General features: G+C 27.0%; 3 protein-coding genes across 3 annotated transcripts; 2 read left to right on the top strand and 1 right to left on the bottom strand.

Moving 5' to 3' along the window:
- Window positions 1–105: 105 nt before the first annotated feature.
- Window positions 106–943, top strand: Bma-rbx-1 (hyperosmotic protein 21, putative; the record flags this gene model as incomplete). Its single annotated transcript, XM_001892634.2, has 3 exons — window positions 106–201; window positions 505–615; window positions 797–943. 3 exons carry the CDS (start codon window positions 106–108, stop codon window positions 941–943), a joined length of 354 nt encoding a protein of 117 aa, XP_001892669.2.
- Window positions 944–1753: 810 nt separating this feature from the next.
- Bm9060 (Uncharacterized protein) lies at window positions 1754–7048 on the top strand (the record flags this gene model as incomplete). The annotated part of the gene is made up of 9 exons (XM_043081292.1): window positions 1754–1922; window positions 3099–3239; window positions 3511–3687; window positions 4029–4232; window positions 4654–4825; window positions 5079–5280; window positions 5785–5877; window positions 6354–6443; window positions 6962–7048. 9 exons carry the CDS (start codon window positions 1754–1756, stop codon window positions 7046–7048), a joined length of 1335 nt encoding a protein of 444 aa, XP_042937226.1.
- Window positions 7049–10449: 3401 nt separating this feature from the next.
- On the bottom strand, window positions 10450–13376 carry Bm7676 (Cathepsin L-like cysteine proteinase, putative; the record flags this gene model as incomplete). Its single annotated transcript, XM_043081291.1, has 10 exons — window positions 10450–10546; window positions 10683–10785; window positions 10929–11157; window positions 11254–11412; window positions 11704–11868; window positions 11990–12129; window positions 12281–12387; window positions 12766–12779; window positions 12918–13035; window positions 13318–13376. The coding sequence occupies 10 exons, from the start codon at window positions 13374–13376 to the stop codon at window positions 10450–10452; spliced, it is 1191 nt and encodes a 396-aa protein (XP_042937225.1).
- Window positions 13377–14576: the final 1200 nt, after the last annotated feature.

Here is a 14576-nt window from a genome sequence, read left to right as displayed (position 1 = left end):
TGCATAACATTTTAAAACGGTGGCGAAATAATCAGAAGTCAGCATATCGGTATAATAAGATGTAATTAGTTTTTAGATAAGTGAAAACAAAACTTTGATTTTGAAATGGCTGTAGGCGGAGCACAACAAATGGAACTAGATGATGCGCAACAATATTCTGGTACTGCAGGTGCTTCTGGCAAAGAAAAGAAACGTTTTGAGGTTTTCTTTTTTTAAGCTTTCTATTCTTTTATCTTTTGCTAACGTAAGAAAATAAAAACTCAAACTATATAATTCCAATATTTAGTTTTATCCGACATCAAATTAAGGTTTGGAGTGTTTCATATTGTTTACTTCATATTTTGCATATTTTGTCAGTCACTGCAAATAAGCTAAATTTTAAATAAATTCGTGGGAAGTTGTTTCGGCTTATTTTAACTTCATTCTTAGGATTTCTTTTAAATGATGAAAATTTACTCAATTAATAAAAGTTTTTTTTTTTTTTTTTTCAATATGAAATTTTAGGTGAAGAAATGGAATGCAGTGGCGTTATGGGCTTGGGATATAGTTGTTGATAATTGTGCTATTTGTCGGAATCATATTATGGACCTCTGTATCGAATGTCAAGCAAATCAGGTAAATTTGTTGCTTTCCATTTTTCCAGTAACTTTCCAAAAGTACAGTTTTTTGTGTTTTCATTTTTTGATCGCACCATAGCATATTGCAAAGATGAATTTAGCGCTAAAGCATAAGCTATTGTTGATCATATTTTTTAGGATGTTCAATTGTTCAAACTGCTTATTTGAATCATTTTTAGGCTTCAGCAACTTCTGAAGAATGTACTGTTGCATGGGGTGTATGCAACCATGCATTTCATTTTCACTGTATTTCACGTTGGCTTAAAACACGTCAAGTTTGTCCTCTTGATAATCGGGAATGGGAGTTTCAGAAGTATGGTCATTGAATGCATACCTTTAAAAGCCGGTAGTGTATTTTTGATCTGATGCTCTCTTTTTGCAACCTTTTTACTGACTTATTATCATGTACTGATCTACAGATTACTTTAATTCATACTTGTAAAATTCAAATGATATTGCAGAATGCAAGATTATATGAGTTGAATTGCAATTTTTATACTTTAGCAAACCATATTTTAGTGATCTGTTAAAAGTGGAAAATATTAGTATTTGTTGCCAAGATTTTTCAATGATGTCTTAGGAAAGTTAAAGTGCACATATTGAAAATTTTTCAATTTCTGTGTTATTGCTCTCTTCTTGAAGTGAATTTTGGTGCTATGTATTAAGCACAACTTATTCCATATGATGAATTATATTTGATTGGTTTTATGATTAGTTGACATGAAGTGAATTCTTTCTTTTTTTTTTTCGTATTTCACATTCAGGGTTTTCTGGTTTTCTTTTATTACATAAAAACGGAAAGTGAAAGTTTCATTCCAAGTGTTATTTGCATAAATTTTAAGTGCATTAGTTAGAGGATTGAGTAAACGAAGTAAATGATTTACAAATTGATAATATATGTTAAATATTACCATAGAAATTTACGATGACGTATAGTTATACGTATGCCCTTACAATTTCATTCGTTTGCATATATGCAAAGAGAATATCTTTAGTTAATTCAAATTATAATTGCTGCTTCTAAGTCTTTAATAAGTTGATAGCTTTTAATTTAACAAATTTCATGTATATAACTTTCAAAAATTCTTAAAATTTAAACAGTTTAAATTTAAAAATTCTTAACATTTTGCTAATCAATGATGCTAAGCGGTTGGTTAACAAATTTGCAATATTATGTAATAATACCTGAAATAGTATATCTTTCGGAATTATTTCCACATATTGCGGTTGATTCAAGTACAGCAGCTACGTTACCATTAGCAAATGAAGTTCGAGATCAGGCTAGTTATTATCATGCTTTTTGTGGTTAGCACTTGCAATTTTTATTATCGATCCATCATTCAAATAATTAATCGTATCATTTGCAAAAAATCATTGTTCTAATCTCCATTTATAAGATAATTGTTAGACTTGGTATTGATTATTTAATTGGTTTTATTACAACAATCCTTTAGTAATCTGAAAGTTTTTTATTTAGTTTTAATATTTCCAACAACTATTTTGAAATCATCATAGCATTTTTATATTAGCATCATAAAAATCGTACGAAAAGTAGAAACAAATTTTTTGGCATCGTTTTTACTGCAATTCATCAAATTACCTCACATAATTCTAGACTATGATGTATTACTTGTTTTAGTTTAAATCATTTTCTTAGCCAATTTACAAATCAGAAGTGAAATCTCTTCCTGCTCTGTCTAACATACATGTAAAATGGAAAGAACGAATATTATTAATATATAAACAAAAATAATTTACACTGAAAGTTTTTCAATTTTGGAGTAAAAATTTATTTTATTTGCAATAGATATTTAGTAAAATTGTTAAATATTAATTAGGAGCCATATTGCATGTGGAATAGTAATGATCAAAATGCTTTAAATTTTAAAGAACGTGACATACCAATCGCTTTGATATTTACCATTGATCATAATTTAACACCAACAAAGGTAAATACATATGATTCTATCATTCTAACAATTAATTAACAGTGATTGAATTAATTAATGATAATGAAAGATTAAATTTAAAACAAAAACTGGTTTTAGTATAATTTTTTTTTGGTATTTCGTTCATTTTTTTTTAAATAAATTTTTTATATTTTATCATTAATAATTAATAAGAAAAATAAATGATGCAATTAATTTTTTTCTTCTTTTTTTTTTTTTTTTTTTTTTTTTGAAAATATGTAGAAGATTTATTATATAGCTAATTTAATGTTTTACTCATGGAACAATAAATTAAACATACAAATAATAAAATAAATTGATCTTTCAACAATTTAATTGAACATATTTTTGATTTTTTTCTTTTTTTTCTGATAAATTTGTGGTAAAAACAAATCGATTAAAGAATTAATAATAATATTTATTGTTGTTGTTTCTTTTTTAATAAGTGAAAATGTGTAAAATTTTAATTTCACAAGTGATAATCATTAATTTAAACAGTTAAAACAAGTATTGGATATATATCATGCTATAGCTTGTTTATTACCAAATAATTCCAATTATTTATATGCTGCTGTTTTACATTTACCCAAAAATCCAAAATTATATTTTGGCAAACTTTTAAACATACAAAAATTACATCAAAGTTTTGAGGATTCTGGTGAAGCTACTAAAGGTAAATTACTTTGTATAAAATTAAAGAAAAAACTAAGAAGAAAAAAACAAAAACAATTTTTGCAATTTTACCTTTTTGTTTTTTTAATTATTGCCACTGAATGAATTAGTGGATGAATAAATGAATGATCGACTGATTGAATGATTGATTGATTGATTGATCGAATGAAAAATCGATTGATTGGTTGATTGATTGCTAAATGAAGTGTCAAATATATTATATTAAAAACTGTCAAACATATTACACTGAGAGGATAAATTATGATTTGAAGATGACAGAAAAATCCGGAATGATCCATGCTCAGTTATCCGGCAAACAATCAATGTATTAAACAAATGGATAACAAAAATATTTTTTTTTGAAAAAGTTGTCAAACATATTATATTGATAAATGATCGTACTGATCAATGTATAATACCTAAAGATTTGCATAGAACTTATCATAAAGGTTACCTTGATAAAAATAATTTGCATATTAGTTATTGAATAAAATTTAAATGATTAAATTGTCAGATATAAGTTTTCCATTTTAATTTTATAATTTTTAATTTTGATAATTTATATAAAATAAAAAAGAAATAATTAAAAGAAAAAAGTGATGATGATTTTAATAATTATCCAAAAATTTCTATTTATAACATGTTTCATTTTCTTCTTTTTTGAAATTTAAGTTTTTTTTTTTTTTTTTTTTTTTTTTTTTTGAAAATTTTAACAAAAAATGAACGATAAATGTATTTTTCATCTGAAAAATACCCATTAAATTTCAAATAATTTGTTTGATAATTTTAGGCCAAAAGCCGCTAATTCGTTGGCTTATTGATAAAATAATTGTTGATGTGACAATGACAAAAATGTCACATTGGTCACATTGGCAGTATGAATTAGAACGAAAAGATAATATTGGTGAGCAATTAAAAGATAGGAAAAATCGAAATATTTTTGAGGGAACTCGTTTATTACTATCACATGCAATTATTGATCAAACAAAAAATGGTAATATGCTTCATTCTTCTGAAATTTTTATTTTTTATAAAAATTAATAACAAAATTATTAAATTTAAATTTGCATTAAATCCATTCATATTAATAGATTATATGTGAAAATTCAAAAAAAAAAAAAAAAAAAAAAAAAAAACTGTAATCATTGAATTTGAAATAAAAAATTTTTTTTGGAAAATTTCATAAATTAATATTATTATTAGTTTTAATTTTTTTATTTTTTGTATTAAATTTTTTATTTCATTTTTATAATAATTAAGTTTTACTTCTTTTCTTTTTCTTGAGCTGTAAATAATTTATTTGCATTTAATAATAATAATAATTTGTTTTCACATAATTAGGCTTAATTTTTATCAAATTACAATTAGTTATTTTAAATAATTAAAAGAATTCTTCTCAACAATGTATTTTATAGAATTTGTCAACAAAACGATAATCAAAAAATCACTAATGGAATTTTTACGAGAACTAATAGTTGAATCAATTGTTGCTGATGCAATATTTAGCATGGATTTAACAAATAATTGGATTAAATATGATTTTGATGATTTTAAAAAACCTCCGCAATCATTAATAATATTTCAAGGGTAAATGGCTTTGCTTTTAAAGTTTTTATTTTGCATAACTCAAATTTAAAATTTTAAAAATATCAACAATTATGTAATTTATTTATTTATTTTTGTGAAATTATTGCCGAATTAAATTAAAGATGCAATTATTTATTTGAAAGATTTTCTTTTGTTAATTTAAATTGCTTTTTTTTTTATTAACATTTTTTTTTCTTTTTTTTTTTGTATTTTACAAATGAATTTATAAAAATTTTGAAAATATAATTTAAAGCTGGACATGGTTGCTTAATCTTTTACGCATAATGTTTTTTATTGTTGGAGCATTTGTTATGCTAATAACAACATGCGCAATATGCGGTTTTGCATGCATACTATCATCCATTTTGCGCGACGATTATTTTCGTCGACGACAAAGACGAGAACAAGATGAAGAATTGCGCATTTTACAAGAGCGCTTTTATGAAGCTGGAATGGTTAGAAAAATTAAAATAAAATTTTAAATTTAAAATGTTACAAGATTCAAAATGAATTTTAAAAAACTTTCACTTATTAAATTTAAAAAAAAATTTTTTTTTTTAAAAAAAACTTGAAATAATTTTTAAAAATATTTAATTTTACAATATTCTATATCAATTTTTTTAAAAATTCCAATCAACGGCTAATAATTGGTAATAATAAGTTATTAATTTCATAGCTACGACGAAATGTTAATCAAAATAAATAATTTGTGTTATTGATAACAATAAATTATTAATAAGGAATTAAACTTCTTTAATTAATAATAAAAGCAATAATTACTGTTTTTATTATTAGATATTGTAGTTCTGATACTGTCAATTAATTAAGCGTTGTTTAAATTTCTCTCATTTTCTAATAATTAAGTAAAATAATACCAAAAAATAAATTTAAGTAAGCAATCTTGTTAAATTTTTATTAATTTCTTTTGAAATTTATTTTGAAATTTAATTTCATTACAGAATATTCACTTTAATGCATTCAATGATCCACCACCACAATTTGATAGACAAAGTAATAGTGAAACAAATACAGCTATTGAACAGTTAAGTACAGTAAGTTTTAAAATGAAATGGTAAAAGCTTAATTTGAAATTTAAATTTATGAAAAATTAAAGTTTCAAGTTTTTTCATTCTTTTGTTGTAAGAAATTATGGACAGTTTTATAAAATAATTTGTTGACATTTCAAATTAATCGGTGGTTTTTTGCTAGACATTTTGTTTGTTAAATAATTAATAAAAATTCTTAAATTTGAAATATTATAAAATATTCTCGAATTTTCGTTTCATTTTGTACAGATTTCAACTAAGAAAGAAAGTTGAAAGTTAATTTAATTACAATTTAATTGTATTATTTTATTAATAATGTAAATTATTCATATTTAATTATTTAAACTGCTGCTAAATTTTTATGCATTTAAAGTTTTGCCTTTATTTAGAAAAAAATATTTGAATACCAAATTTAATCGAAAACAATTCTTTTGATTTCACAAAAAAAAAAATCGAATTTAAATAAATGTTTATCAATTTAGATATCAGAAGATGATTTAACTCAGTCAGATACAAGTACATCATTAGAAATAATTTATCCCAAAGTGACACTTTCATTAACACCAAAACAGGTAATTAAATTATATTAATTTTTCCTATTTCCTTTTTTTTTCTAAAAATTTCTATTTTAAACAAATGATATTGGATCGAATTGAAAAAAAAAAAAACAACTGAAAGCATTTTTGTATTTTAGTATTTAACTTCCCTTCTTGCTGCCATTTTGTTGTTTAATTATTCAAATTTTAAATTTCACAACTTAAAATATGGAATTTTCCTTTTTTTTTTTTTGTTTGCTTGACTTTTCTTTAATTCATAATTAAAATTTTGATTTTTTTTAATTATTTTATTTGATTTAACTGCTGTTGTTATAGCCTTTTGTTTCTCATATTTAAAAAAAAAAAAAAAAAATTTAGTGAGTGAGTTTGTACAAAAAAAAAAATTCAAAATTAAATTCAAAAGTTTTTTCATATTTTTCCAATTATTAAAAACTAAAAAAAAATTTGTTAATCATTTATTAGAATTAAAAATGACAAATTATTTTATTAAAATTTGTTGTCAACAGTGCTATGCATTTTATTGTCACTTAAAGGTTGCATTGTGCGACAAAGATGACAGCAAAACGGAAACAATCATTGAAACATGTCGAAGTCATACTGAAATCATACTGAATGATTAAATTATAATTTATAAATTATAAGTTGTAAATTATAAGTTAAAATTATAAAATATAAATTTCAAAGTTGATTTTTAAAACTTCTTTTTTGCATAAAATGTCAAAAAACTTCGACAAAATGTAAGCAAATCAAGTGTAATGCAAATAGAAGTAATCAATTAAGTTCCAAATATATTTTTAAATAAATTATATTTTTCCATCATTGGTAGAACTTAACTGAGACGGAATTTCGAAAAATTAAGACTTTTTTCTGCATTGAATTTATTAAAAACTCCTAAAAATTGTCGAAATTTCTTAAATATCCGTCAAGAACTGTTACTAAAATTAATTTTAATAATAAAATATATTTGTAATCTTTTATAATTGCAAATTTAATTAATTTCTACACTGAAAGTTTGCTTCAAAGTTAATTTTCAAAACTTTTTTTTTGCACAAAATGCCAAAAATCCTCGACAGAATGTAGGCAGATCAAGTATAATGCAAGTAAAACTGATCAATTAAGTTTCAAATATATTATTTTTATATGAATTACATTTGTTTAACATTATTGATACTCAATTAAAACAGGATTTAGCAAAATTAAAAATTTTTTCAGTATCGAATTTACAAAAACTCCTTGAAATTGTCGAATTTTTCTAACCGTCCATATTTAAATTTGTAATTAAAATTAATTTTATGATAAAAAATTTATTGAAATCATTACTAATTGCAAATATTACTAATTTTTACATTGTAGAGTTGCTTCAAAGTGAATTTATTGAACATTCTATTTTGCACAAAGATTATTTTATAGTACTGTGAAAATTGCTTCAATTCTGCAAGTACTAACATTTCTTTACTTCGTGGAAAGCAGTTTCAAATAATGACTTTCAAACTTTTATATCACTTTTACAAGCAACCTTCTCTTAGATATAAATAGAGTTAGTTGGAGATAACCACTTTAGTGGTTGGTTCTGTAGGCAGATTTTAACATAGCATGCCGGTTAGAACAAAGAAAGGTAAAAATAAAAACCTGATGTACAAACATAAAAAGTTGCTTGCAGTTGCCTTGCAAAAAAAAAAAAAAAAAAATCAGCACTAAAAGAAATGACCAGTACTAAAACAGAGGAAGCCATCCCTTGTCGCAAATTTCAATACCGCAAAATCCTGAATAAAATCATTAAATTTATGAAAAAAAAAAGTATTAATCATATGAACTGTAAATAAATTCCGACTTTCCGGCTTAGAATTTGTTACAAAGATTTTTGTTCCTAGTGTATCGAATGAAGATATGTTGTTGTTTGTTGTAAAATATGTTAACCATAAACTAACAAAGGAAAAATCAATACATAACACCGTTTTTCTTCCAACAAAGGAAACAAAGGAACAAACAACAGCGAAATTATTACTCTTTTTTACTGGCTGCTCGATGTGCTGCTATTTTTCACCTTCAAAATCGTATTTATATCAATAAAGATCCAATAATCTGCTGACTGCCGTTCCATAAACTAAGCTTAATCGATTACAATAATTTTGCTTAAATAGTAAACAAAAAAACACCACTATTACTATATCACTAGCAATAGTAAGATATATTAGAACAGCTAGATAAGCCTTTTAAATTCATGTTTGTTCCTGATTCTTAACAAAACCTTTCAAAAAAAAAAAAAAAAAAAAAAAAAAAAAACATCCTTTTCCGATTTGTAAACTATAACTGAGTTTCCGAAGAAATAAGATTCTCGTAACAGTTGGTGTTACGCATTAAATAGAATTAAGAAAATTTGAAAATGAACGAGAATATAGCGAGAAAAAGCAATCAATGTAATAATTCAATTAGACATTAGTAATTTTTTATCTAAGGTTACTCTAAAATGAAAAAAAAAACACACTTTATTGAATGCATAAACGATATGAACTAATATGAATCTAATCAGTAATCAGTAATGTTCGGAAAATATTATATTCTTGCTCTCGTAATTTGTTGGCAATAGCTTTACTGATTGTGTAGGTGTCGCATAATATTATTATCGAAAATCTAAAAAAATTAATTTAGCAAAAAATCTGTAAAATTCTTTAATGATAATAAAATATCACATAAAGGCTCGCAATGCTCTCATGCTAAATACTCGCCTAACATTTCCTATCTTCCCATCATTGTTAAACTAGTTACTGTTATCTATCAGTCCTGTTATTCATCCTCTTCATCCTCTCTGTATAACTGTCCTCCTTGTATTCGGTTGTGTTGTACCACCAGATTGGATGGCAAAAAGAGGGATAAAATATTCGTTCCCTTCGGTTATACTGTATAATTTTTTTGTAAATGACATATAAGAAGGTAAATTTCGCGAAGATGAGGCTTTCTTTTGTTTTGAAATGTTTCATTTTTGGTACAGGGTTTATTTAATCACGTCTTGTTCTGTTTATGAAATAAGGGAATTGCTGCTCCTTCATTTGCTCTCCTAATAATTGCAACAATTAGATTTCGGTTTCGTATTATTTCCAACTGCCAGTGATCGAAAAAATTTTTTTTTACTCATAATTTCCTCTAACCTTCTACAAAAAAAAAAAAAAAAAAAAAATCACCATCCAATTACTTTAAAACCTTTTTCACTCCAACAAATATTGCATTTATACAAAATATTAATGAGCCCGAAATGCGCAAAGTGAATCATATCATCAATCTATCTCATACTTTCGCTTTTTAACTGAAATTATTTCTAATAGTTGTGCCCGCTTCTCCACTACTAGCAACCACCTGCAGAACTGTTAAAAAAAATAGAAAAATTGAACTGAGAAAGATTTTAACATCTCACATTAACTTATAGTAAAGCGCATGATCACAGTGAGTAAAAAACTATGACAGTCGGATTATCTTGATCTTTTATAGTGCGAGCTGATGAATTTATATATCGTTGCTTACAAGTGACGGTCAAATTAGCAGGCCCCTTACAATACTTAAAAAAAAAAAAACTATTTTAAAGTCAAAGTATATATTTTTACTATAAGAAAAATAAATATTTTAAAAAAGAAGGTAAGCTTTTAGTTCAATTGGCCTTTTTTTTTTTTTTTTTTTAAACCAATTCTACTCAAAATATTGGGTGTATCCACTTCATCTGTGATATCTAAGTAGCAATTAATATAGCTGGGTGATCAGAACTCTGAAATGAATTATGCTGGGTTCACTTATGTAATTTATTTCTAAGTTTGAATGGGTTTTAGGTCGAAATGCGTAGGCTGATCTAATCCCACATATTTTAATCGCTATTTGGTAAAATAATTTTTTAGCAAAAATTAAGCATTCAAACATTTTTCTTCTTTCATATTCGCATATTTGTATATTCAAAATTTATTAAGCTATAAAACAAATACGTTATAAGTTAAAACTTAGTGTAATAAATATCATAAGAAATCAAATTTAATTATTATCAAATCGGAAATGAAGCAGCGCTAGCGATATGGCACATATTCCCTCTGTTTCGTGCCATATAAACATATCCATCTTTTCCCCAATCGGTACCCCAACTGAAAAAATTTCAATTGGTACTAGCATTAGTGTAAAGCAATAAACTGATGTCCATTCCATCTTAATTCATTTCAAATGAAATTTTTTAAAGAAACCATAATAAAATAACAGTTCAGCAGATGAAGTGCGGCAAACCTGTTCTTAACAATCCAGTAATCCCCATAAGACTGATGCGTTCCGTAACCAACCACCAGTACTGCGTGGTCAGGACGACCACAGTTTCCTTCAGAGTAAACACCTGAAATATCAGATACTGAGGAATGGAAATATGAAACAGAGATAAGAACAAATATGGTTACATCAACACTATTATAGCGATAGTCGAATAATGATGATATCAACTATTCTCTAACTTGTGATGACATATAAATTATAATATACCGTCTTTATAAAATCTGAACGAGCGTTTCGATCCGGAAATTCCAACAACGACAGGTCCACGTTTGGCTACGGCATGCTTAAGTGCTAATTCGTCACCCGGCTGTATTTCATTAAAACCATTGTCTGTAACAACAGCGATATTTTGTTGCCATCTGCATCTTTGTTCAGTTCCAACGTACGGATATCTCGATTCCATTGCTATTCCATATCTTGATGCATATTGGAATGCCTGAAAATCTTCTTAACATCATAAAATGGAACAAAAAGCAGAACTTGCAGATTCATAAAATTAATAATGATTTATAAAGGAAGGTTAGATAATAACCGTGGGCATATAGCCTCCGTTACAACCCTTGTTACCGAGGTCCCACGTGCAGTCAACAATGTTTTGAGGGGATAAATCAAGAAGTCTTCCAGTCATCTGCTTATGATAAGCTTCCAGTGCTGCAGCTGTAGCGAATGCATAGCAACTACCGCACTCACCCTGCAAAATCAGTTTTCATTAGATGTCACTTTTTTATCAGTCCATCAGCCTCTAAAAAAAAAATTTAGGACGATTCAAATGCAAAAAAACCAAATTTAGATTCTAAACTTCAATGCAAACAATCAGTATGCAGTGATGCACTGCTGCATTGCTGCAATCGATATGCCGTGATCAGTCATGAAAACTTCAGCAGGCTCCCTGCATATTCTTGATCACGTCACATAGTCGAAGCCCAAATCAGCATAAAATTATGGACAAGAAGATGTAAGTTATAAGTCACATAAGTCCTACTTGATTTCTGACGGGTGTAACGGCGCCTTTCGTTCTCCAATCAACTAGATCTGGCAACCGTTCCCTTGGGTCATACCTATAAAACCTATTAGCCTGCCTTTTCCCACGAAGATCAGTTTGATTGGGCAGTCGAAGTCCATTCATCACCATAAATTCTTCATCGGTCTAGAATTGAATCAAAACGAAGGAGTCAAAATCAACAATTCCTATTTAAAAAGATCAAAATCATATATTGCTATCCCATTTCACATTTTTTCTTTTTCAAAATCCATTTCACTTTACCTACCAAATCAGCCAAGTCATTGAGGGCCGTTGTATAAGAAACTAAGCCTTGTTCATATTTTTTATTTATCTTTTCCGTCATTAATTCGTTGCTTTCAAATATTGCCATTCTAAAATTGGTTTCCTTTTGATCGTAATGTTTTCCTGCAAATTGCAAGAATTATTTCACAGTAATTTTGCTCTTTCGTCTAAAATTTTAGTTCTACAAAAGAAAAATTTAAAACTGAAATGAAAATGCACACAGAACAGAGTTACTTTTCTGAAATACTGAAGTATCAATGATGGAAAACTGTACCGAGAGCGGTTACATAATCTTTCCATTCGGTTTCTAATTTTTCCATTGCTCGTTGCTCGCCATTGTCCTCCATTTTTTTCAAGAATTCTTGCACAACGGTCGATTCCCTGTTGAAATTTACAGTATATTATGGATGAAGTCCATTTGCAAGAATATTTGAGAGTAAAAAAAATCTCTACTATTTTAATTTAAGTTAGATAGTTTAATATATTTTAGTAAGATAGCTCCAAAGAAAACTATGCAATCTGTTTTCAATTTCCTGCGGGATTAGAAGAATTTATGAATTGAACTATTCGTCTTTTTATTTCATTAATTTTCAGATTCTGTGCCTTTGTGCTTTATTAGCCACCCTTAGAAAGAAAAATGCAACCAGAAGTGTTGAAGGTAAGCCAAATTATGTTATAAGCTTCAAATGCTTTATTCAGTCAGTGCCATCAGAATTCTGCAATAGAAATCATATGGTACTCAGTGAAATAGAATCGTGCTCACCCTTGTTGTCCTGAAAATATGACAATTCTCAATTTTTAAATCTAACTTTTCCTGTAGAAAGTCTCTACAATAAATTCAGATGAAAATTAATTTAAGTGGTTTCCTTCATTCAAAAGGTTAAAATTTGAAGTGAAATAAGAAGGAAAACGAAACCATCGCCATATTCCTTCAATGCACTTCTGAAATCGGACGCAAGTCTCGTCATATTGCCCTGTTTGTAATCTTTGTCAAACTTTCCTAGAACTTCTTTCAGCTGTTCTATTTCGCTGAAAATTGTTCTATTCATAATAAGTTTAAGCCTTGGTTTTTTGTTGGTTTTCTGATGACTGCAGATCGTGCATGCAGATGTTACGACTACATTTTTTGCTTGTGAATATGCATGCTATGACTCAAGAAGTGGCAATTCCCAGATAGTTTGTGGCTATTAATATCTATAATTTCCTATATTGCGATTAAACTTCACTAATATAAATTCAGCATGCAATAGAAACTGTCTAATTTCGAGATAAATTTTGCAGAGAGGACGGAAAAATCTGTTGAAAACTCACCCAGCGACAGCAAAATCGGCTAGGATGGCGAATACCGCCAATTGCGCAATTGTCCACATCAGTGCGATGTCTAAGTTTTCTAGATACTGCAGAACCGTCATTCATTCTCCTTAAATAAGAACGAAAGTCTGTTGATACAGCTTGATTATCAACCAAATACGGTGTCACTGTTGACTATATTTTGAAAGGAATTTCCTTCTGAATGAATGAATTTCTGAAAACCAAATGGGCAGAAACAAATACTACTGCAAACAATAATATCCGTTCAGTAATAATCAAAATGGAAGCGTTGATGGAAAATTATTCATTGAATTAATAAAAATTTATACTGACAGCTTAGAAAACAGTAAGACTGCAAAACAAACGGACAATTCATTTTTTTGATCTAACCGAAACTTATACAGACAGTCCAGTTTGAAAATATTCCATTTATGGCAAGCTAGGCAGCTTCTTTTTCAACAACAAATCTCTGATCCTATAGTTCGAATATTTTTTTTCAAATATTTGAGATGTATTATTTTTATTACTTTTACTGGTTGCAATATTAATCGTTCCACTCACCAGCAACAAATGTTTTATTTTGCAAGTTTTGAAGACAGTAATTCACTCAAAATAATTTTTCAATGTCATATAGTATTGTTTGTCGCTTGCAGACTGATCGAACTTACAGAGATTATTGAATTATTAAACTAGGTTTGTCTCATATGAACTAATCACCTCAATATTCAGCGATTTCTCTTACAATTTAGATGAAGAAAATGATTTGGATAACTTAGAATAACCAATTAAATAGCCTTGTTTAATGAGGATTGGAACAAAGAAGAGCAAAAATAGAAAAAATCCCTCGCAGATAGAACTCAGAGAAATAATTAGTACTAAAACAGAGGAGTGCATCACTTTCAATTTTCAAATTATAACGCTACCTTCGAAAGGAAAACATTCTTGTAACAATTGATATTATGTATTAAATAAAGTTAAAAAAATTTGAAAACAAACAAAAACCTAACAGATTAATTCAATCAGATAACAGTTATGTTTTATCTAAAATTATTTTAAAAATAAATGAAAAGGACACACTCTGATAATCATGATAAAAAAAAAAAAAAATACTATCACTAATTCCAGGTTCTTTGATATTTATTTGATCAGTAATATCGGGAAAAGATTAAGTATATTCTTGTTGTTCTCGTAAATTCCATAATTCCTCAATGTTGCTAATAGCTTTTCTGGCTTTGTATGATTTTGTATAATACTCCATT

The sequence above is a fragment of the Brugia malayi genome, assembly GCF_000002995.4.
Source record: "Brugia malayi strain FR3 genome assembly, contig: Bm_v4_Chr4_scaffold_001, whole genome shotgun sequence".
In the NCBI taxonomy this organism is placed as follows: domain Eukaryota; kingdom Metazoa; phylum Nematoda; class Chromadorea; order Rhabditida; family Onchocercidae; genus Brugia; species Brugia malayi.
Note: the sequence above shows the minus strand (reverse complement) of the source record. Positions and strands in the feature narration are given on the sequence as shown.